This window comes from Bombina bombina, chromosome 3, assembly GCF_027579735.1.
Source record: "Bombina bombina isolate aBomBom1 chromosome 3, aBomBom1.pri, whole genome shotgun sequence".
Taxonomy (NCBI): Eukaryota; Metazoa; Chordata; class Amphibia; order Anura; family Bombinatoridae; genus Bombina; species Bombina bombina.
Window position 1 is genome coordinate 365,542,800 of NC_069501.1, and position 24,407 is coordinate 365,567,206.

At 36.8% G+C, this 24,407-nt stretch overlaps 1 protein-coding gene across 1 annotated transcript in view; it reads left to right on the plus strand.

The window, feature by feature from the left end:
- Positions 1-24,407, plus strand: part of LOC128653289 (amine oxidase [flavin-containing] A) — a 75,424-nt gene that overhangs the window by 33,151 nt on the left and 17,866 nt on the right. Inside the window, exons 7-12 of the mRNA XM_053706493.1 lie at positions 6,463-6,612; positions 7,943-8,102; positions 15,332-15,428; positions 18,419-18,472; positions 19,676-19,733; positions 21,584-21,681. Of these exons, the coding sequence (XP_053562468.1) occupies positions 6,463-6,612; positions 7,943-8,102; positions 15,332-15,428; positions 18,419-18,472; positions 19,676-19,733; positions 21,584-21,681 (617 nt within the window). The remainder of the gene's footprint in view (positions 1-6,462; positions 6,613-7,942; positions 8,103-15,331; positions 15,429-18,418; positions 18,473-19,675; positions 19,734-21,583; positions 21,682-24,407) is intronic.

Consider the following 24,407-nt stretch of genomic DNA (forward strand, 5'->3'; position numbering starts at 1 on the left):
AAGATGATATTGTTACGGATCAATCAAACCTTTTGGCCTACTCTGAGTCTTTGGCTGACCAGCTGAGTCAGCTCGAGTTTAAGCTGGCGGACGTTGAAGATCGGGCCCGCAGGAATAATATAAGATTTCGGGGTATACCGGAGGACATTACACCAGCAGATCTACAAGGTTTTCTCCAAGAGCTCTTTGGTAGCCTGTTGGGTCCTATGGAGGGCCTAACTACCACTATTGAAAGAGTTCACAGAGCTCTACGCCCCAGGTCTGTCTCACAAGAAAAGCCAAGAGACGTTATAGCCTGTTTTCACAGTTTCCTCTTTAAAGACAAGCTGATGCAGGCCGCCTCCCGTAAGCCTCAGTTGCCAGAAAAGTTTCAAACCATCCAGCTTCTTCCCGATTTGTCGGCTCACACCCTACAATTCAGAAGGCAGTACCAACCAGTCACACTGGCTCTCAGAAATGCTGGCATCCGTTACAGATGGGGATACCCGTCTAAGTTGTTGATTACAAGGGACAATCAAACCCACATAATTTCTTCACTGGCACAGGGCACTGTATTGCTGGCACAGTGGGGTCTTACCAAAGGAGACACGACGGAACCTATTCCCATCAAGGCAAAATTGAGGGCTACTGCCCCAGAATGGACCGCTAAGGATCAGCGTTCCAAAAGGCAAAAAACACAGCAGGCACAGGACTCCCGGGGGCCCCAAGATCCCTCCTCCTGAATGCAGGGCACCATTGGTCAACAACAACTTTAATCTGTCATCATGCTCTAACATAGGGTCCATTCTCTATGGATGGCCCCACAGCGACAGCGGTACTTAGCTAGCACTGGACTCTTAGCGGCCCATATCGGGTCTAAAGTTACAGTCAATATTATTATTTTTTCCTTCTTGTAATTTGTGTGCTTATTTGTATTACCAGGGTTTATACATGCTTTCTAATACTTTATGTGGTCAACCCAGCACAGGTTATTCATCTCTAAATGAATAGGCATAGTATTACCTCCTCCCTTTAGATAGCATAAGTACCGTTTTTTTTTTTTTTTTTTTCTCCTCAACATGTTATGACTGATTTTCTATTTACCTAATCTGGATGCTTCGTACCTTACTCAGGTTTGTTGTTGTATGTACATATCCATTACTGTTTTCACAGGTTAAATATATGTTTATAGACTTATTTGTTTCCTTCCCTTGTGCACAGTGAGGGGCCGATGGTCTCGGCTTTCTCCCTGTACCTATTCCTAGCTCCCCCCCCACATAGGTAGCCCACGCCAGGGTTCCACTTAGGTGAACTATTTTCACCTCATTTCCTATTACAACACCTCAGAACTGATTTCCTGTCCTAATTTCCCCCTCTAACCCCCTCTCTTCAATTTCCATCCTATCCCCTGTCCCCAGGCCACGGTAGTGAGATGGCGCACTCTTTAAAGGTGCTCACACATAATGTTAGGGGGCTTAACTCCCCCTTTAAAAGGAGTCTTTTGTCACGTGAACTGAGATTCCACAATCCTGACGTAGTCTTCCTGCAGGAGACTCACTGGCAGTCGGGCGCCCCTCAATATTTTCACTCTCGTTCCTATAAAGTCCTGGAACACTCACCCTTCTCCAAAAAAGCTAGAGGGACGGCCATCCTGCTTCACAACAGGATCGCCTACGAGCAACTTTATGCACTTACTGATCCCCAAGCCAGATATACAATTCTGGTTTGTAAACTGGACCATGTTCTTCATACATTGGTCTCCATTTATCTTCCTAACTCCCGCCAGCCTGCATCTCTCCGTACTATTTTGCAGACACTTGATACGATTAGGCAAGGGAGGGTTTTGATTGCGGGAGACTTCAACATGACATGGGAGCCAAATCTCGACCGCAAACAGCTTCGAGCGGGCAGTAAGCATTCGCAAGAGACATATATCTCTGCCCAATTTAGGGCAGTAATGTCGCAATATGGATACTTCGACATTTGGAGAAGTCTACATCCTAACGATAGGGACTTTACTCATTTCTCTATCCCCCACAAAACTTACTCCCGACTGGACTATATCTTCTGTCAGGCTGGGTCTTTGGACTCAGTCTCCTGCTCCAGGATCCCACTCTGTTCTTGGTCGGACCATGACCTTGTAACGGCGGATCTATTTCCCTCAGATAAAGCACCAAGTAAATCCAATTGGTGCCTTCCTAGACACATTTTGGCCGATATTCCGTTCAGGGAGGAATTAAGACGGGACCTGACTGAACTGTTAGTTTGTAATGACAACGGCCAGACCTCAGACGATATTCTCTGGGGCGCGATAAAAGCAACTATCAGGGGCCTTATCATTCGCAAACAAGGAGCACTGAGAAAACGAGCGGGCCTTACTCTTGCACAGGCACACGCAAAACTCAGATCCTTGGAGTCCCTCAATCGCGCTTCCATTAGCCTTGATGTGGCAGCGCAGATTGCTACAGTTAAGGAGCATATCAACCTCCTAGAGCTCCGCCATACACAAACTAATCTAAGCAAACTAAAACAATTATACTATTACAAAGGTAATAGACCTGACACTATGCTTGCTAATAGGCTCAGGCATAAGCATAGTAACTCCCGCATTTCCCAGATTAATTATAATGGCAAATTGCATAAGAGGCCCTCTCAGATTGGAGAATGCTTTGCTGACTTTTACTCCAAACTTTACAATATTGAAAATTCGGAGACTCTCACCCCAACTACTAGTCAGGATATCAGAGACTTTCTGACCTCCGCTAACCTCCCCACTCTTACTACAGAGCAACAAGACTCCCTCACAGCTCCTTTATCTTTGGCGGAGATTAAGCTAACGATAAAAAATCTAAAACCCTTTAAGGCTCCAGGGCCTGATGGCTTCTCTGCCCAGTTTTATAAGGTATTTGTTAATGAACTATCACCCTACTTGCAGAGGTTTTTTACCTTAGCAAGTGAAGAAGGCTCCCTGAGGGAGGAATTCTTAAAAGCAGCCATAGTCACCCTGCCAAAACCAGATAAGGATCCTTCCTCCTGTGCAAGCTATAGGCCAATTTCTTTAATTAATGTAGACGTGAAGGTCTACTCTAAAATTCTTGCCAATCGTATCAGCAGGCTTCTCCCGCACCTTATAGGTCCGGATCAAGTAGGGTTCATTCACAAGCGCGAGGGGCCGGACAATACTAGGCGTCTTGTTAATATTGTGTGTGAATCTACCAGAATGCAGAAGCCTTTCTCGGTTATCTCCTTGGATGCCGAGAAGGCTTTTGACCGAATCCGCTGGTCCTACTTGTGGGAAACCCTCAGAACCTTTAACTTCCCCCAGTCGACATGCAGGGCTATTCAGGCGCTATATTCTGCCCCGTCGGCTGCTGTCAGGGGTCTTGGCTTTCAGGCTGATCCCTTCAGCATCTCCAATGGCACTAGACAAGGGTGCCCCCTATCTCCGCTGTTGTTTGCCCTGGCAATCGAGCCCTTGGCTGCCCATATCCGCGATGATGCGTCCATTCCAGGGATAATGCTTTCAGGCACTCTGCAAAAAATTGCATTATTCGCAGATGATATCACAATCTTCACTGCGGACCCCGGTAGAGCTGTTCCCAGACTGTTGGATGTTCTACAGAACTTTGGCGACCTCTCATTTTATAAACTGAACACTCAAAAGACAGAGATATATTGGTGGGGATACCCTCACAATTACATTAATAGTTTAAAGAAGAGCTATAACTTCAAATGGTCGCAGGAGCAGGTCACACATTTGGGGGTTAGAATATCTAACAACGCCTCAAAAATGGTCAAGGACAATTACATCCCCTTGTTGTCTGAACTGAGATCCTTAAAAAACGCTTGGGATCACAAGTCCATCTCATGGATGGGGCGTATAGCCTCTATTAAAATGTCTTTCCTCCCTAAGCTCACCTACTTGTTTAGGTGCCTCCCCATCAGAGTCCCTATGCCACTCTTGCTACAGTTTCAGAGTGAAATAACAAAATTTATTTGGAAGGGCTCGACCCCCAGGATAGCACAAAAACATCTGAAATTTCCTATACACCTAGGAGGCCTGGCTTCCCCTTCTGTGGTAAAATACTATGAGGGGGCCATGCTTACCCACATCTCCCAGTGGGGAGTTCTTCAGTCCCGTGATAAATGGCGCGAGATTGAACAGGCCTCTCTACCCCATAATGTCCTGCTCAAGGATATTATTTGGACCCCGCCACACAGCCACAGAACTCTAGGTATCAACAATTTAGTTATCACAGAATGCCTTCAGGTCTGGGACAAGATCCGGCACCGCCAACTAATTGCCCCCCACCCTTCCCCTATCACTTCGGTGGCTGGTCTGCTTTCTGGACTGGCGGATACCCACCCGAATATATGGGCCAGGCTAGGGATTCGGCGGGTCTCGGACTTTTGGTCCGCATCACAGCCCGATGGCTTTATAGATCCAACTCTCCTGGGTTCCCCTGGGGATATTCCTCCGGTCCTCTTTTTTGAGACCATTAGGATTAAAAGCCTCTTGAGAAGCTGGGGTTTTCTCCCCACCACCTCTCGACAGTCCACCCCGTGGGAGTCTGTCTGGAAGACGGGTCACAGACTTATCCGACCATTATCGTTCCATTATGGGACTCTCGATGGTACTGTCCCGCCTGAAATTGCCCCGCATTTGCAGATCTGGGAGGCTTTACTGAACTCTCAAATCTCGGTGGACACCTGGCAAAGGGCCATCCTTTTGACGAAGAAAACCCTCCATTGCATCACTATGTTCGAAACCTATTACAAGGTGATTTCCCACTGGTATCTGGTCCCCACACGGCTGGCAAGGATGTACCCAGGAGTGTCACCTCTTTGCTGGAGGAACTGTGGTCTGCAGGGCACCATGCTCCACATCTGGTGGGAATGCCCTAAAATCACTTCCTTATGGTCTCAAGGTTTCCGCGCCCTTACCGATTTCGGAATCAGAATTCCGCCTGGCCCGCCTACTGCTTTGCTCCACCTGGGTTTACAGGACTTACCTAAGCATCAAGGCATCTTCAGTACCTACTTATTAGCCTCTATTAAGACTAATTTGGCTAGGTCCTGGAAAAAAGAAAAACCTCCTTCATGGAACGAGATTGAAAAAACCATGGCCTTCTTATACTCCATGGAAAAGACTATATATTTCGACTTAAACAAACTAGATATATTTGAGCTTGCTTGGGCTGATTGGAAGGACAAGTTTGATACTTCCTGGAGCCCTCCTGTCATGTCCTAAAGCCTACAGCCTGACTAACCTTGATCTATCTACCATCTTCCTCCATTTCTTCCCTCTCCTCTTCTATGCTCCCCCCCTCCTTTCCCCCCCCCCCCTCCTTCCCCCTCCCCTTAGACTTTGTTCTGATTTCAAGACATGCGTTGTGTTGTATAGGTTCCTTTTCAGATATCCCATTTGTTCTCAGACTGATGTGAGATGTCATCTCTCCACCAGGGGAGTCCATCTAATCTTACCACTACTGTATTATTTCTTATCTTTGGGTCCCCTGGTTCGATCCGTAATCATATACTCCTGTATGCCATTGATGTATGTGTTTGGGACCTGCGTGTCCCTCATTGTTACTTCTACAAGTTTGAAAATGAATAAAATTCTTTTGAAAAAAAAAAAAAAAATAATATAATATGTACTTTAATAACTTTACCTGCAAATTTATACAGCAGTGCCTCGCCATTAACTCTTCCTTTTTAGTTTCTGAATTGTAAAGCTCTAACTCCCCCCACACAATTCCTTTTATAGCTGTATCTATGTTTATTGTTCTTTTGGTAGAATGCAAAAGTGAATACGGACTATCTGCTGGAGCATGCCTAAAAGCTGTGAACTCAGTTGAAATACAATGCCTGTGTCTAAACACTGATAAGAGGGGTGGAGTTAGCTGCTCCAGGCAGCTTAGCTATGTAATTAATTTTGCTTATTTTTGCAAATTATTTTAAAATACTTTCCAGCAATTTTTAAACATTTTTTTATGCAAATTATTGTAAATTAATTAGCCCTTTTAGGATATGCACAGATCTCAACCTGTTTTATGGCACTTTAAAAGCTTTAAAGGACCACTAAAGTCAAAATAAAATTTTCCTTATTCAGGTAGAGCACACAATGGTAAACACATTTTCATTTCACATCCATTATCTAACTATGCACATTTTTTTTATATACAAACTTTTTTAGGCACCAGCTCCTACTGAGCATGTGCAGGATTCACAGAATATACATATATGCATTTTGTGATTGGCTTATGGCTGTCACATGATGTAGTGGCAAGGAAAAGTAACTTTAAATTTTGTCAGGAAAAAATCTACTACTCATGAAATTCAAACGTGCTTTTGCATTGTCTATTTATTGTGCATTTATTGATTATACTATTCTACTGTGTTAAGTCATCCCATAAGAAAACACATCAATAACATTGCTAACATTATATTTCTCTTTTTTTTGTGTGGTAATATTTTTATCAGGAGAGAAAATTTGTGGGAGGATCTGGCCAGATAAGTGAGAAAATGCATGAACGACTGCAAGATCGGGTGAAGTTACAAAAACCCGTAGTAAGAATTGATCAGTCTGGAGACAATGTCATTGTGGAAACTCTAAACCATGAAATCTTTGAGGTAAATGCACTAAGTTAGCACTACTTAAAGGGACAGTCTACACAAAAATTGTTATTGTTTAAAAAGATAGATAACGCCTTTACTACCCATTCCCCAGCTTTGCACATTATAACCTTGAAACCTCAAATGCTCTGCTTGTTTCAAAGGCTCTATTGACAGCCTCTTAATCACATGCTTTTGTATTTGCTTTTCACTACAGGAGACTACTAGTTCATGTGGGCCAGATAACAATGTGTTCACGCACGGAGAGTTATTTAAGAGTTAGCACAACACAGCACTAAATGCAACTCAATAGATTTTAAATAAACACAGTCATGTGATCAGGGGGCAGTGTGCAGAGGCTTAGATACAAGGTAATCACAGAGGTAAAACGTATATTAATATAACTGTGTTGGTTATGCAAAACTGTGGAATAGGTAATACAAGGGATTATCTATCTTTTAAAACAATAAAAATTATATTGTAGACTGTCCCTTTAAGAATGCAATATGATATTGTATACATTACATTTATTGATGAGAAAATGTGTAAGCACGTCAAAAAGGTTTTGTAAAAAGTAAAATACAAAAAAAAAAAAATCTATGGTCCTTTTGAAGACCTAAGCATATTCTCATTAATAGGTGTTTAGGTGTGAGAAGAAAATGCAAATGAGTAATTAACATAATTTAATATTAGTTAGACAGGGAATCTATGCAATAAGTACTTAGGATTTTCCTGATAAAAATAAATTTAAAAAAATATTATTACTTCTTTTTAGTGCCAAATGATTCATTCGTATATGCAATTGACAAAAATATATATAAATGTTGTCTGTCACACGTACTGCTATTTCTCCTAAGAGTGTACTCAGATAACTTTAAAATTCCTACATTCCATCATTAAAATCAACATTGTCAGTTTCAAGGTTAAACTTCAGAATGGTTAATAAGTACTGAAAACATGAAACAATGATGCAACTTAAAGTTATGGTAAACTCTTCCCTTTTTAAAAACAGATCCGGAATATTAGTGATATTTTAGATGAAGTTTAATTCATCAGTTGTAATGAAGTTTCCCTATAACTTACTTTTTAATAAAGATATACAATTTAAATACCCAGCACTCCGCTGCCCACTTAAAAAGTAATTTATTCTGTGTGCTAATGGTTTAAATTGTTGTCCAAACAGCGCTCTCCCCATATGGCACTTTTTTTGTAGCTAGAGCGATGATTGGAAAAAAAATGTTGTTTCTGAAGTATGCCATCTTCCAATATCATATTGTCATTTATAACTATTATTTTACTTCTTTTATATTTTACTATATCAAACAAATAAAATATATTTTATTTTCAGGGCAAGTACGTTATTAGTGCAATACCACCACCTCTAACCACAAAGATCCATTTTACTCCAGAGCTGCCAGCAATGAGAAATCAGTTAATCCAACGTATTCCAATGGGATCTGTTATCAAATGTATGGTGTATTACAAAGAAGCCTTTTGGAGAAAAATGGGTAAGAAATTCATACAATAACACTGTTTGTTTTTCTTGATAAATTACCAAAGTAGTAAACAAAATGCTTTTGGCATTGAGGTGTTATCATTGTTTACATTTGAAATGCATGTTTTAAGGAAGACAAACATTTTCCTAGCTGTAATGCATACATGTAGCTTTTAAACAGGGGCAAAACTACAGGGGGTGCAGAGTGCGCAACTGCGACTGGACCCCTGAGGGTGCCTGTTCTGGACAGCACTATTCATATTCCTCCCTCCACACCCTGCAGCATGTGTAACTTATAAGTGTTCTGTATTTTAAGGGATGGGTGACAACCCTAATATACAGTACGGGGGGTGGGGCTGGACCATGTCACTGACTACTGTGGTCACTTTATAAAGTACTGGGAAGGAAGGAAAAGAAAGGAAAAGAAAAAAAAGGGGAAAGAAAAGAAAAAAAATATATACACTTATGATAGATGCACATGGATAAATATTTCACAAACACTAAAGTTAACTCACCGGCCATGCCAGCTAAACAAAAAGATAAAAAGACGCGGACCTCTGATGCACATCTAGAAAATCCAAATGACTCAACACTACATAAAATCGATATACAACCACTGGTAACTCAGATGACTGACATTTTTTACCTCAATTCGAACTTTAAAAACTCAAATGACAAGTTTAATGGTAGAATTAAGACAATTTTCCAATCAGCTTACAGAAGTCGAAAATAGAGTACAGGTAGCCCTCGGTTTACAACGGTTCAATTTAAGCCGTTTCAGAATAACAACCTTTTTTTTCAGTCATGTGACTGCTATTGAAAAGCATTGAGAAGCAATGCATTGATTAAAATAGCCAGTACGTGGAGCTGTCCGCTTGTGTTGCAGCAAAGATATGCAAGCCAAGCAAGCTGAAATTAATTTGTGTAACTAGACCTGAGCTATTGAGCAGATTTCAAAGGAACAAGATCTTCCTGTCTATAAATCAGTCCAGATTGAAATGCATAGAAAGAACTGTTTGCAGAAAAATGCAAGTAAAATCTGTGTTGTGTGATTATTATATTAGGTTTAAAATGCTGTTTAGCAAATGTTTTTGTTCATTTAACTTAGTTTACCGTAATTATATAATCTGTGTTGTGTGATTATTTTATTAGGTTTAAAATGCTGTTTAGCATTCAAAGTCTTTATTTCAATGCTTTAAAAATAATGTTTAGGTGTTACTTATGACAATTTTGAGAGGGGCCAGGAACCTAACTCCCTCACTTCCCATTGACTTACATTATAAACTGAGTTTCAATTTACAACGGTTTCGATTTACAACCATTCCTTCTGGAACCTAACCCCAGCGTAAACTGAGGGCTACCTGTATCAGGTAATGAGGACCTATTGTACAAACAAGAACAAAATATAGGCGAGAACAGTAAAACACTGAAATTACTGTAAGATAAAGTCCATGAGCTAGAAGATCTCTTGCGGCGAAATAACCTTAAAATTATAGGCCTCCCAGATAATGGAGATTATTTAGATCTAATTGCATTTTCTAGTTCAATACTCCCCTTGGCTGTTGGTATGGTACAGAAAGACCTTCCAATATTAGTTGAAAGGGCACATAGATCGGGCCCAATTAGGGATAACTCAAGAGATAAGAATTATAATAGACCAGTAATGGTTAAATACTTAAACTACCAAGATAAAATGAATATCTTAAGACTCTATAGAAAGATGGAGAATTTGTTCATAGGTCAATCCAAGATATTAATCTTTCAAAACTACTCTAGCGAAACTTCACTTAAAAGGAAAGACTTAGCCCCTTACTGCACCAAACTGATCAAAGCAGGCTTCAAGGCTAGGCTTATATACCCTGCCAAGGTGAGGAACAAGATGGCAATATTACCTTAAACAATGAGTCAGCAGCTAGGGAATTTTGCAAAAATAAGAAGGTACTCTGATAGGAATTTAGGCAATCAAATTATGCTCCAATATCAGGAGTGTCAAGGGTTTTTTATTTTAATTTATGTCATTGTGTTCTTAGGTAAATGTAAAAATCTTAGCTATGCAGAATAAACAAAAGTTTAAATGTTTTAGTAATTGGGCCTTGCATTATATAAAGATTAATACTGTATATGATTTGGTTTCCACCCTCTCTATAATTGTTATTATCAGATTATTACTAGACACATTGAGAGAACGTCTCGCTCTCTTCTCCCTTTTTCTTTTTTTTTCCCTTCTCTTCAAACCAATAAGCATAAATGAGGAAAAATAGGATCAAATGTCTTTCGTGGAATATAGGCGGGGTAACATCACCTATCAAAAGAAAATGAATAATTAAACAACTTGCCAAATATAAACCAGATGTTGTACTATTACAGGAGACGCATTTAAAAAAACTGGAGACAGAGAAATTTAAATGTAAATGGGTTGGTCAATTTATTGCTTCAGATTGCTCCAGGAGGAAGAAGGGGGTTGCGTTCTTATTTAACAAAAATATGAACTACAATATCTTGAATATACAAATAGATCCAAATGATAGATGGATAATTCTGCACGTTGAGATCTTAAATGTAAATTATATATTTTGCAATATATATGGCCCCAATAGTGTTGATCACACATTATGGGATACTATCACTGTTAAACTTTGCCCAAATTTAGATCAGAATATAATTATTGCTGGTGATTTTAATCTAACTCCTATATCTTCACTGGATAGATTTTCCCCCAGACAGAGTTCTGCCACCTCTCAAAAATCAAAACCATTTTTTCAAATATGCAAAGATTTAAAGCTACATGACATATGGCGTATTCAGTACCCAAATACTAAATTTTATATCTGTGAATCCAAGTCTCATAGATCCCTTTCGAGGATTGATTTTTTTTAATCTCTACTTCTCTTCTCAAATCTGGAACTAGGGCAGAGATAAATGACATTGTTCTGACAGATCACTAGAAATTGGGTCTCATCCTGCTCCGATGGATGCAGCAAATAATTTTTATTTCCCAAAGTACTTACTTAATAATATATCATTTCAAAGCTGGCTACAACGCAAGTGGTGAGACTATAGTGCAGATAATTACCTATATACAGACAAACCAGAGATTTTCTGGAAAGCCGCAAAGGCATATTTTAGAGGCGAGATTAAATCCTATATGATTATTGCCAAAAAGAAACTTAGAACACATGAATTACAGTTGACAAACACAGTTACTAATGCTTATAGAAAATATATAAATATACTACTCAAAAAATATTGGGAGAAATTCAAAATAGCTAGGCAGGACATAGATCTTTTTTTAAAATCTAAAATGACAAATGAAGAGATAAGAATGAATGCCCTATACTCTGGCCACTATGGTAAGTCTGCCAAACACTTAGCTAGACTTGATAAGGTCAGGAAAAAGAATAATATAATTGAGCATATTGTTATGGGCGAACAGAATCATACAAAACTCACTGACATCAAAAAACATTTTTTTTACTATAATGAAAACATATATGCATCCAAAAAGGTTGATCCACAGAGTAGGCTGATTTTTTGGAACAAAATTGTTTGCCCTATAGTTCCATCAGAGAAGATTGAGTTAATTAATACTCCCATTAATCAGGATGAAGTTCTGAAGGCTATAGAGGAAACTAAACTTGGAAAAACCCCCGGCCCGGACCAACTCCCTGCCGAATTTTATAAATTACTGAAGTCAGAGATTGTCCCCATACTTACTAGTTTATTTAATGATTATTATATAAAATAAAAGTAATGTTGCATTTCTTCTCAGCATTTATTATCACTCTAATTCTCAAAAAAGAGAAAAAGCCAACAGATCCTGGGTCATATAGACAAATTTCCTTACTAAATATAGATTACAAATTACTCACGTCTATCATTGCTAACCAACTAAGAAATCCATTGCAGGAAATTATACATCCAGATCAATCTGGTTTTATGACAGGTAGATCGCCTACAAAGAACATACGTAGGACATATATGATCCTTGAACATTTTAGGAACAAGATACATATGCATAAAGTTGTTTTTAAACAGGATTTTGCTATGGTCATAATTGATGCTGAGAAGTTTTTCGATTCTATAATATGGGAGCATTTATATAATGCCTTGTCTAATTTTAGTTTTTGTGGAAAGTTAATTAATTTTATTAAAGCTATATATAATTTCCCCATTTCTGCTATCCTGGTCAACAGTAGTCAAACACCTTTTTTTAAGTTAGTAAAAGGGAAACGTCAAGGGTGTCCTCTTTCCCCCCTTCTTTTTAACATTGCCATAGAGCCTTTAGCAATCCATCTTCGGCAAGATTTAGTGGGAATAAGCCTGGGGGCACAAAAATGTGTTTTGTCATTATACGCTGATGATTTGTTACTATATTTTAAAAACACCAAAAAAAATATCCCAATAGCCTTGAGGATTCTGGAGCTCTTTAGTTTAATTTCTGGATATAAAGTTAAAACTGTAAAGTCAAAAATTCTCTGGATATATAAAAATAAACATAGTTTTAGACAACATAGCTTTAGAGAAGTTGACAGCTTTAGATATCTTGGAATCAATTTACATAAGAATCCTAGTATCTGTTACAAACTCAATTATACATCTTTTTTCTCACATATACTAGCTAAACTACAGAGCTGGAGCCTTTTCCCTATCTCATTGTCAAGGTGATGTTGGTTAAGTCTATTCTTGTCCCTCAATTACTATATATTATGAATAATTTACCGTTGTTTATTCAGGACAAAGATATTCAAACTTTTAACCGGGTTTGTGCCGAATTTTTCTGGAAAAAGAATAGACATATGCTCTCCATAATAAAACTTTCTCAGCTCAAGGAATTTGGAGGCCTCGCCTTCCCTGATATTAAGGCATATAATATTGCCATACTTGCACGGCACAGAGTGGATTGGCTTCTTTCCTCTAATTACCTAACTAATATAAAAATGGAGGAAAATCTTTTACAACCACTATCTCTTAAAGCGAGCCTACATTGCCCACATGCACATCTCCCTGGAAACATTAAGTTAACATTTAGTATCTATAATGTTGTCAAAACCTGGCAGCAATTATGCTCTCGCTTGGAGATCAATTTTCATATATCAGCCTTCCTACCAGTTAGAGGCTGTCCAGAGTTTCAACCAGGGTTTCAGTATGAAATATTTAACAGATGGGCTGATAAAGGTTTATCAATGATAGTACAATTCCATGATGAGGGGCTGAATACGTGAACGTTTGAGAGTATTGCTACTGAATATAATTTGTCAAACAAGTGTTTCTATGCATATCTCCAACTACGTCATTTCATAAATAAAAAACTGCAAACGGGAACCTGGTTGGATCATTTTGAAACAATTGGCGATTATATTAACCTATATAGGCAAGGGAATCATTCAATATCATTATTATGTAAAATATTATTGGCAAAACAGGGGCAGTTAATTATAGAGCATTCTCTACTTTATTGGATCAAATATTTTGAAGAAATTAACCATGATACTATTAAAAAAGGTATTAAGTGAATCTGTGACGCTCCTCTTTCTTCTTCCTGGAAGGAATCCCACTTAAAGATTCTTAATAATGCGTACTTTTTCCCTAAAAAAGATTAGCTTCCTGGGCAGTAGGACAACAAGGTTTTTGCTATAAATGTCACCTTCCCGCAGCGGACTTGCTCCACTGTTTCTGGTATTGTCCAAAAGTGAGACAGTTATGGCAGTAAGTAAATTTCTGGTTAAATAAACTTATACCAGAGTATTTTCTTTTCGAGCCAAGAAGTATTTTCTTTTTGATTTCAGATGTACAAAGCCATGATTTGATTAACACTGTTATTGTATTGGTTCGAAATCTGATTTTGAGAAACTGGAAAAACAGTAAGCCCCCCTCTTTTAGATTATTCACAGAGGCAATCAAATCACAGATTATCTTAAACAACATAACCTATCTAATACACATAATAAACAAATACAGTATTTCTTTAATAAATGGATGAAAATTATTCAGACATCCTATATCTACACAATACATACTTACCAAAGTGTTTCATAGGTCTGAATATTTTGAAAGTCTAATGCTGAGAGAAATATTTCCAGTGAGTTGGTATTAAAGGTATTAAAATAGCAGGAAGACTGGTGATAGTAGGAGGTAGGAAATTTGGCGGGACGTATACAATTTTTTTTCTCTCCTCCCCCTTTTTTTACTTTTGTACTATGCTTGTGTATTTTATTGTTTATATAGTATGAGAAGGTAAAAAATTTGTCTATCTATACTATGGTATACATATAAAGCCCTACTATCTAAAAGGATTATTTTTCTTTTTACATTTGTTTGAAATGTTAAAAATGCCAGGGTGGTGATATTTTGATTGTTTGTATCTATTCAAATGTATTTCGGATCCATATGTTGTGGATTTCTTATTCTCTTTTTATGTATATATTGTACTCTGCCAGTTATGGTGGAGACCCTGTATTTTCAATCACCATGTCAATGATAAATAAAAAAAATAAAAAAAAATTAAAAAAAAAGTACTGGGTGGGTAGGGTCAGGCCAGCCATCTCACCGGCAGATTACAGACTTTTCACTGTGTTGCTAACTCACTTTATACAGTACTGGTGGGTTAAACAGTGTCACTATATACAGTCATAGGGGGTCAGACCATCTCACAGACTGTGGGCACAGGGTACCTCCTTTTGCAGACATGTAATTTAATTCACATTTTTTTCTGTGCTAAATGTAAAAAAAAGATATGTATCAAATTCACCTTTTTTTTGGGGGGGGAGGGCTTCTTAGATTATTGCACCTGGGCCCTGTGGTTTCTAGTTACGCCAAATGGTCTATCTTTCTATCTATCTGTCTGTCTCTCTGTCTCTGTCTCTCTCTCTCTCTCTCTCTCCCTCTCTCTCTCTATCTATCTATCTATCTATCTATCTATCTATCTATATATATATATATATATATATATATTTATATATCTAAAGACACAAATCCCAAATTTGAAATTGCAAAATGCTGAATTATTCAAAAATACAGACTTTTTGATTAATGCAATGCTTCCCCCCTGCCAGTAAGTTACAATCTTCTCTGCATATGTCTTTGGTTTGGTTTTTCTGTTTTAATATGCAAGTGCTAGTCCATATTGAAAAGGGGAATGTCAGGTTATAAAATCCTGAGAATATCATTACAGAAGTGTTATTAATATGTTTAATTAATTTCGACTTATTTATCTGTTCTGTTTCTATGTTTTTTCCTAAAAAGGTTTATGTGGTTGCATGATAATTGAAGATGATGATACACCAATTGGATACACATTAGATGATACTAAACCTGATGGTTCTGTGCCTGCTATTATAGGGTAAGATACCACAACAATCATAATAAACTACAATAAAGTATGGATTTAGCTAGCTAAATAGTAGCTGTGCAATCTTATAATGTAGCTAAATGTATATTTTGGGTTTGTTTTAACTTCAACAAACTAATCCACTTTTCAGTTAGGATTATATATTTTCATGAAAGTGAAATAAATCTATAGCTGTTTACTTTTATGACAAATGTTGCTATCTGAGTTATCAGAAAATAGAAAATCAATTTCCTTAGGAATAGACATATTACAATAGTTCAACCAAATTTCACTCTAGCCATCGTCAAAATATTTATTGGGCCAGATTACAAGTGCAGGTATTTTGCGTTTCTGCTATAGCGATAACTGTGCTAGAATTAAGATTTTTGCTCTAGTTGGGTTGCGCTGGTATTACAAGTTGAAAGCAAACTGTTTCTGCTGTAGTGGTAACCCAACTAGCGCAAAAATCCCAAATTAGAATATCAAGTGCACGTTTACGTATTCCCCCTTAGCAGTCAATGGAGAAAAAAAAGTTAAAAAAATCCTAACAACCCACTCTCGCGCAAACCCGATCACATGTTTTCATTAGTGCTAACCAGGCATGAAAATATGAATATTTCATATTCCAATGTTCTTTATGTAACGGAATATGTTCTATTTATTCATAATGAAATATTTCTATATATATCTGATGGTTTTTAAACAAAAATATATTTATACCTAAAGTATATACATAGATGATTATATATAGGTATAGATATATACAGAATATCTATTTTAAAATACAAAAACTATTTTAGACTACATTCAGCCAACCAATAAGCAAGCGTAACCCAGATTCTTAACCAAAAATGGGCTGGCTCCTAAGCTTTACATTCCTGCTTTTTAAATAAAGGTAGCAAGAGAACGAAGAAAAATTGATAATAGGAGTAAATTAGAAAGTTGCTTAAAATTGCATGCTCTATCTGAATCATTAGAGAAAAATTTTTGATTTAGTATCCCTTTAAGGAAAACCTAAAAAAAAAGGGAAACAAATTAGCAAAAATAATATAGAGAAAAAAAATTAAAACTTTGGTAAAAACACTCCACATACATAAAGCATAATCTTCATGAGGGTGTACATTAATTTACATAGGAATTGCATTTGTAAATAATGGCCCAACTAAAAGTTGTACTTATAACAGGGAGGCAACCAATTTGCTTGCAAAAGAGGAATATTAGTCACTTATTTCCTTGATCAACAGTATCTTTTGCATTACATATAAAAAGCATGAACATTGGGGAAAAACTTATGCAAGGCTGAATTTCCATGGATTGTATTTAGGAGTCCCCACATCTATCATATATTAAGCTATGCTCCAATAATATAAATTTATTAAATCTATTTAAGGATTTCCCTATTATAAAATAACCATTAATTTTACATTACTGTTATGATGGCTTAGGAAACCTACCTTGTAATTATGAACCTTGAATATCTGAACTCAACCTTTTGTTTCACTCCTACCTTATTCAGTATGTACTTTTCACTGTGTTGCACAGTAAAGCTATGGCTGATGTCATGTTGCTAGATAAATATTTTGGCATTATATCCTGTCTTTGATCACAGCCCCACATATATTTATCTGTCAATGCCTCTTGCATAACTTGGCAGAAGGTATAACTCTAAGGTTTCCACCATTAAAGGGACATAAAACCCAAAAAAATTTCTTTCATGATTCAGATAGAGCACACAATTTTAAACAACTTTCCAATTTACTTCTGTTATCACATTTTCTTCGTTTTTTTGTTATCCTTTGTCGAAAAGCTGGAATGTAAGCTCGTGAGTGTGCACGTGTTTACAGCACTATATGGCAGCAGTTTTGCAACAATGTATTACATTAACAGGAACACTAGATGGCAGAACTATTTCCTGTCATGTAGTGCTTCAGGCATGTGCACGCTACCTACCTAGGTATCCATTTAACAAAGAATAACATGAGAACAAAGCAAATTTGATAATAGAAGTAAATTGGAAACTTTTTTTAAATTGAATTCTCTATCTGAATAATGAAATATTTTTTTGGGATTTAATGTCTCTTTAAAACCATAGTCCCCATGCAATTATTCGCTGGGGCAGATAACATGCATTGGAGTTTATGGATTGTCTGAAATGCTTTAAAAATCATTTTGGCAGAAATAAAACTCTTGTCAGAATTATTCTCCAAAGCTGAGCTAAGTTTTATGGACAGTAAGAAATATTGCTGTAATTACTGAATAACCAGAACACTGATGGACTTGATTTATACATTTGCTTATTGGATGCTGTCTTTATAAAGATAATGTGCAGATTAACGGTGAATAAATTCGTACAGGAAATGTTCCGATTTTTAAATAAAAAAGTAGGTGTTATCAAACTGAAATTAAGGCCTACAAACTAGAGCAGAAATTTTCTCAGCAGTCACATGGATAGATGAGAATATGCGTAAACAGATTTTTTCATAAAAAACTGTTCAGAAATTGAGCTGGTTCTAGAGTATAACAAAAACGAGATTCCATTTTGAACAGAAGAACCTTTACAATGTTAATGCAAAAACATATCTATACAAAAACAATAAACATGATGGTGGGGAGAATAACAGTAAGAAGCTTACTTTTAAAACATAACCAGGCTGTATCAAGCCGGTAATTGAGTGCAGATTATGACTATAGGAGAGGTAACTGAACAATATCTATGCAAAAGTAGGACATATACTCTACATACATTAAACATGTCTCAAAAAAAGGCCTCTTAGTTTTGTTCTCAGGAGTTCTCTAACCTTTTAATTCATATGCATAGTTTTTTAATCTATAGTTTTTAAACTTTAATCTAGCCACTGACTAATTAAATTCAAATAAACACGGTTAATCCTAAATGTGTTTAATTTTTATTTTTTTTAATATTTTGATATATATTTCTATAGCTAAACAATCTAGGCACATATGTTATACCAGTGTAATTATATTTTGATGATTTTCTGCAGCTTTATTCTGGCAAGAAAAGCAACTTCATTGGCATTGCTTAGCAAAGAAGAAAGGTGAGTTTATATAAACACTATGATGTATGTACAGACTCATTTGCATATATAATGTGGACTCTTGCACATGCTTATGAGCTGGTGTCTCAGAAAGTGCGCATACAATTTGTGCACAATTTGATTTTTTTGTTTAATTGCATGCTTTATCAATCATGAAAGTTTAATTTGACTTTTACATGCCTTAAATGGCTTTTACCGGAGTTCATGGCTGCCTGATTCCTAGAGATAAGTAAGGCCTTACTCCTTGGTATTAACATTACATTAAACATGATATGATCTAAGAGACTTCACGGAGACTCTGGAGAGGTTCTTATGCTTACCATCATAAATAATAAGTTGAGAAGGTGACGATAACTATAGAACATACTGTATAAACAAAACAATACACAACCTATGAATGTACAATCCATCTAATGAAGCAATTGTTCTTAAATTCTAAATTTTCTTGTAATGAGACCTAGCTAGTCCAAATTGTTCATTCTACCCTTAGAGGTTTGTTTAATTGTGTACACTTTTTTTAATAGAGATTCAAAGGGTATATAAAAATGCGTGCAATTTCATAAACTGCCTATTTTTTTTGGCTAAAGATGATATTTAAATTAGACGTAAACATTGGATGATATTCAGGTGCCAGAATATCCTCAATGCACTGATTATTAGGGATGCGCATTCGGATCTTTTGTGAGGATCCGAATGCTGATGTAAGCAGTGGCTCATAGCCAGATTGATTCTTGCAAAAGATCCCCACTGTAAAGAACTGGATTTGCAGAGATCTTAGCATGGGGATCTTTTACAGGAATCAATCCGAAGGGCATGAAGCCGCTGCTTACTTCTGCATTTGGATCCTCACAAAAGATCCGAATGCGAAAGTAAGCAGCAGCTCATGCCCTTTGGGTATTTTCTTAGCCGGATTGATTCTTGTAAAAGATCCCCACTCTAAGATCTGGATTTGCAGAGATCTTAGTGTGGGGATCTTTTACAGGAACCAATCCAGCTACGAAAATATCCGAAAGGCACGAGTCGGTGCTTACTTCTGCATTCAGATCCTCACGAAATATATACAACAACAAAAAAGATCTATAGTCCTGGTAAATGTTTTTTAGACTGTTTCATAAATTATAGTTAAAAAAAATGATATAAAATAACAAACCTTTTAGTAGAAAAGTTTTACATGTTTTATATTTTGTAAACATTTTTATGTAGAAAAAGAAAAATATGTGAGTGTTATGCCAAAGTGCTGGGCACTGAAGAAGCATTGCATGTAAGTTTCACAAAAATCTGTCAATTGTTTACTACATATGTTATATTTTAATGGACAAATAAGTAATTGTATTTTCTTTGTTGCATTTTAAAATATATTGCATCTCCCCCCCCCTAAAATGGATGTTCCAGTACTGAGCAAAAAAGCCATTTGTGTTTATTCTTATGGTGAGTGGCAGTGAGGGAGGTTTGCTTATAATTCTGTAGGATTCTATCCTATGAACAAAAATAATAGAAACATGAACTTTCTGTTAGTTTGAAAAAGAAAATCAACAGATAAAATATTTTTGCGTAATGAAAAGGTTATTTAAAACATGTTTAAATAGTGTTCTTTGATATAAATTAAATAATTTATTTATATATATATGACAGTGACACACACAGGAACATATACTGTATTTTAGATGCTTTCTTAGATGCAACAAAAATGAATTTATTGTCCCTTTACGTTGCATGCTTCACTTTCTGCCCCTTTGTATAGAATAGTGATACCATTAAAGCATTTTTTTCTGACAAATTTCAAAGTGACTTCCTTTGTCACTGCCTTGTATCATATGACAGCCATCAGCAAATCACAAACTGCATATATGTATATATATTGCGAACTCTTGTACATTTTCAGAACTAGCTGATGAATCAGAAAGTATACATATAAACTAGTGTGCCCTTTATGATAAAGGAAATTGATTAGATTTTTAAACAAAAACAAAAACCCTGCATGCTGTATCTGATTCCTGAAAATTTAATTTTGACTTATAATAAATATATAAATAAAATGCTTAGATTATTATATAGACAATCAACATATCTATCACCCAAGCTATTAGAATGAAGGGCGCATAGCTTATAAAGGGATAGTAAACCTCAAAATTTTCTTTTATGGTTCAGATAGAACATACAATTTTAAACAACTTTCCAATTTATTTCTATTATCAAATTTTCTTCATTCTCTTGTTATCCATTGTTGAAGGGACAGCATTGCACTACTCAGGAAACCAAAAATATCTATTTAGCCAATCACAAGAGACAAATGTGTGCAGGCACCAATTAGCAGCAGCTGCCACTAGTGTATGATATGTGCGTATTAATTTTTTAATAAGGGATACTAAGGGAACAAAGCACATTTGAAAATTGAAGTTAATTTAAAAGTGTGACTTTCCTATCCCTTTAAGTATTGGTTTCTTCCTTGCTGCAAACCCGCCCCCCCCCCCCCAAAAAAAAAATCACAGTTATAGTATATATAATTTGATAGACATATTTGCTCTATATGACCTTAAAAGTGCATTACTATTTATAATTTTATTGCTCATAAACTGTAAATGAGGACAGTAATTTAAAAATGTACTTAATTTATGTTTTATTAATATTGCATGTTCTTTATTTAATCAAATAATTACAACTATTAAATGTTTGTTATCTATTAAATTGTCATATATTTTCCAGAACACAGTGTGCGTGTGTACTTAGCTGATATCTAAAACCATGAAGGTGCTTTAGAGTTCCTTTACAATACACTTTCTCAAACATACTATTGTGTTTAAAGTACCAAACAATTATATTTCTCTTATCCTCTCAATTCTCCATTCCAAAATCACATTTTAATTTAGCTCCACAGAATATAAAGCACAACACATTCCCATTCTTTGCATGTTTCCCCCTGAGTGAAGGACAGCAATGTATTGTCCTCCTGCCCAAAGAATGTTTTTTGCGTTTGCTAAGGGACAAGTAAGGGAAATTCTCCTTTTAGGTAGCTTTCTTTCTAAAATTATGCTAATATTGAATTCAGCTCATTTGAGTCACAAAGCATTCCACCAAATTGTTAGTTTTTCAAATTGTTCTATTGTTTAACAGCCAGTTCATTACGAAGAGAAGGACTGGTGTAAGGAACAATACTCTGGTGGATGTTATACTGCCTATTTTCCACCGGGAATTATGACACAATATGGAAGGTAAGCTGTCAATAAAAAAACATAAAATAAAGAACATTGCATAGATGATCTATAATTGTTGGTGTAATTGATCTAAAGAATGTGATACTAAATAGTATAAAACATTAATTTGGCTCTGCAGACAATTGTAGACAATTATATGTTTATATGTGTGTGTGTACATATGTATTTATGTATTTTTATGTGTATTTATGTATTTAAAGACATATACACATATAAATACATATGTATGTATGTATGTATGTATATATATATATATATATATATATATATATATATATACACAGTATATATATCAAAGAGAAAGAGAGAGGCGCCTCATGGGACAGTATCGAAACAACCAAATCAGGTATACAATGGGACAGCCCGTAATGGGGTATACTCACAAGGAGAGCGGCATATAAGGATGCCTAGTAGAGCGGGACGGGACTACAAGTCGCCCGACAGACATGCACAGCAGTGCGTGGAGACGTCAGGTCACAGGGTCCGTTCAGCCAATCAGCGGCCAAGGAGAACCAGCATCGAACGTCACAGCTGTTCAAGGAGTGACCTATGCAAGGCTGTAGACGTATTTATAGGAACTTCATCCTCCTCAGTCTTCACCTGATCACACACATACAGTTCTCCTCCGTGCACTACCGCTGAGTCATCTGATAGTGTCACATCCATACGTCTACAGCCTTGCATAGGTCACTCCTTGAACAGCTGTGACGTTCGATGCTGGTTCTCCTTGGCCGCTGATTGGCTGAACGGACCCCGTGACCTGACGTCTCCACGCACTGCTGTGCACGTCTGTCGGGCGACTTGTAGTCCCGTCCCGCTCTACTAGGCATCCTTATATGCCGCTCTCCTTGTGAGTATACCCCATTACGGGCTGTCCCATTGTATACCTGATTTGGTTGTTTCAATACTGTCCCATGAGGCGCCTCTCTCTTTCTCTTTGATTTACAGGTACCCACCCTCACTTTACAAGAGTGCTGCCCCCTTCTTCGGAAGACCTTGGGAACATCCTCATACTGAACATCCTTTTGAACTTTGCGCACCTCCCATAGAGACTTGGTTTACTCTATTTCTCACAGTATATATATACTGGATTTAAACCACAACAGCCTTTAATGTGTGACATTTCTTGGCATTTACCCTTTCTCAGACAACCATAAAGTGAACAAAACAGTGCTTAAATAATTAAACAGGCTCCTCCTACTTCCACCACAACCAATCACACAGTTGATACTGACTTAATTACATTCTTGTCATAGTGTTAAAAAAACTTATTGCAAACATAAGGATATGTAACACATATCAAATAGTGCATAAATCAAAATTTCTTATTTATAATACATCCCCTGTGTAAATAATGCTTCTAATCAGTTACAAAATATTCCTAAGAAATGGAGATCCGCATCTGTTAATACATATCTAAATATTGCTAACACATCACAGTCATTGTTACCCTGTACTATACATATATATATATACTCTCTCTCTCTCTCTCTCTCTCTCTCTCTCTATATATATATATATATATAATTCCAAACAGCTGATCCACCCACCTGACTATGGATGTCACAAGCTTGTACATGATCATCCCACACCAGGATGGGATGAAGGCGATTCGAAAAGTTTGATTAAGATACCCATATGTGGGACCTGAAACTGAGTACATAATCAATATTCCACAACTTTGTCTGACCTACAACTACTTCAGGTTTGAAACAAGATACTTCCAACAGATCACAGGAATGGCAATGGGGTTGAATATGGCCCCCTCATACACAAATCTGTACATGGAGGATTATGAGACCAACGTGATGAGAGTCCATGAGAATCCCAACATTACCATGTACAAGCAACACATTGACGATGTCCTGCTGATCTGGAGAGGTGATGAAGAAAGTCTCATGGCCTGGTTTGAATCCCTGAATGATCATACTACACTTGTGAAGTTCAAAATGGTACATAGTAGAACAGAAGTCGATTTCCTTGATCTAAAGATCTATAAGAATGGGATCCAGTTGTAGACGATAATGTACCACAAACCCACGGACAAAAAATCCCTGCTATTAGCAAGTAGTTGTCATCCACCATCTCTCATTAGAGCTATACCTAAGGCTCAGATGTGGTGAGGAATAGTTTCCAAAAAGAGGAAGCACAAACACAACTACAAGAAATGTCAATCAAATTGTCACAGAGGGGATATACCTTTGATATCATTAATGGAGCTCAGAAGGCAGCTAATGAATGCACTAGGATGGAATTACTCATAAATCAACTGAAAGAGGGTACAAAAGAATGGATGACATTTGTCACTACCTACACACCTGCAACAGATTTATTGGCAAAATCAATAAGGGAACATTGTAAACTATAAATCAGAACCCCCTAGAATGGTCTATAAGAGAGGCCGCAACTTGCAGGATCTACCGATGAAAACGGATCCCAAACATGCATACACCAAGGAGTTATGGTTACAGACTCAAACACTGGAATGCTTCAAGTGCATTAGCTGTACAACTTGTAACTCAATGATCCAAAGTATGTCTTTCCATCATCCACATTCTATTTACAGATACAAGATAAAATTCCACTCAACTTGTTCAACTAAGTATGTGGTTTATCTACTCAATTGTATTTGTGGGAAGTATTATGTGGGAAAAATGCATGATGATATTAAGAAAAGGATGGCTAACCATTGGAGTGCCATTAGAACAGCATTGGCTAAAAAG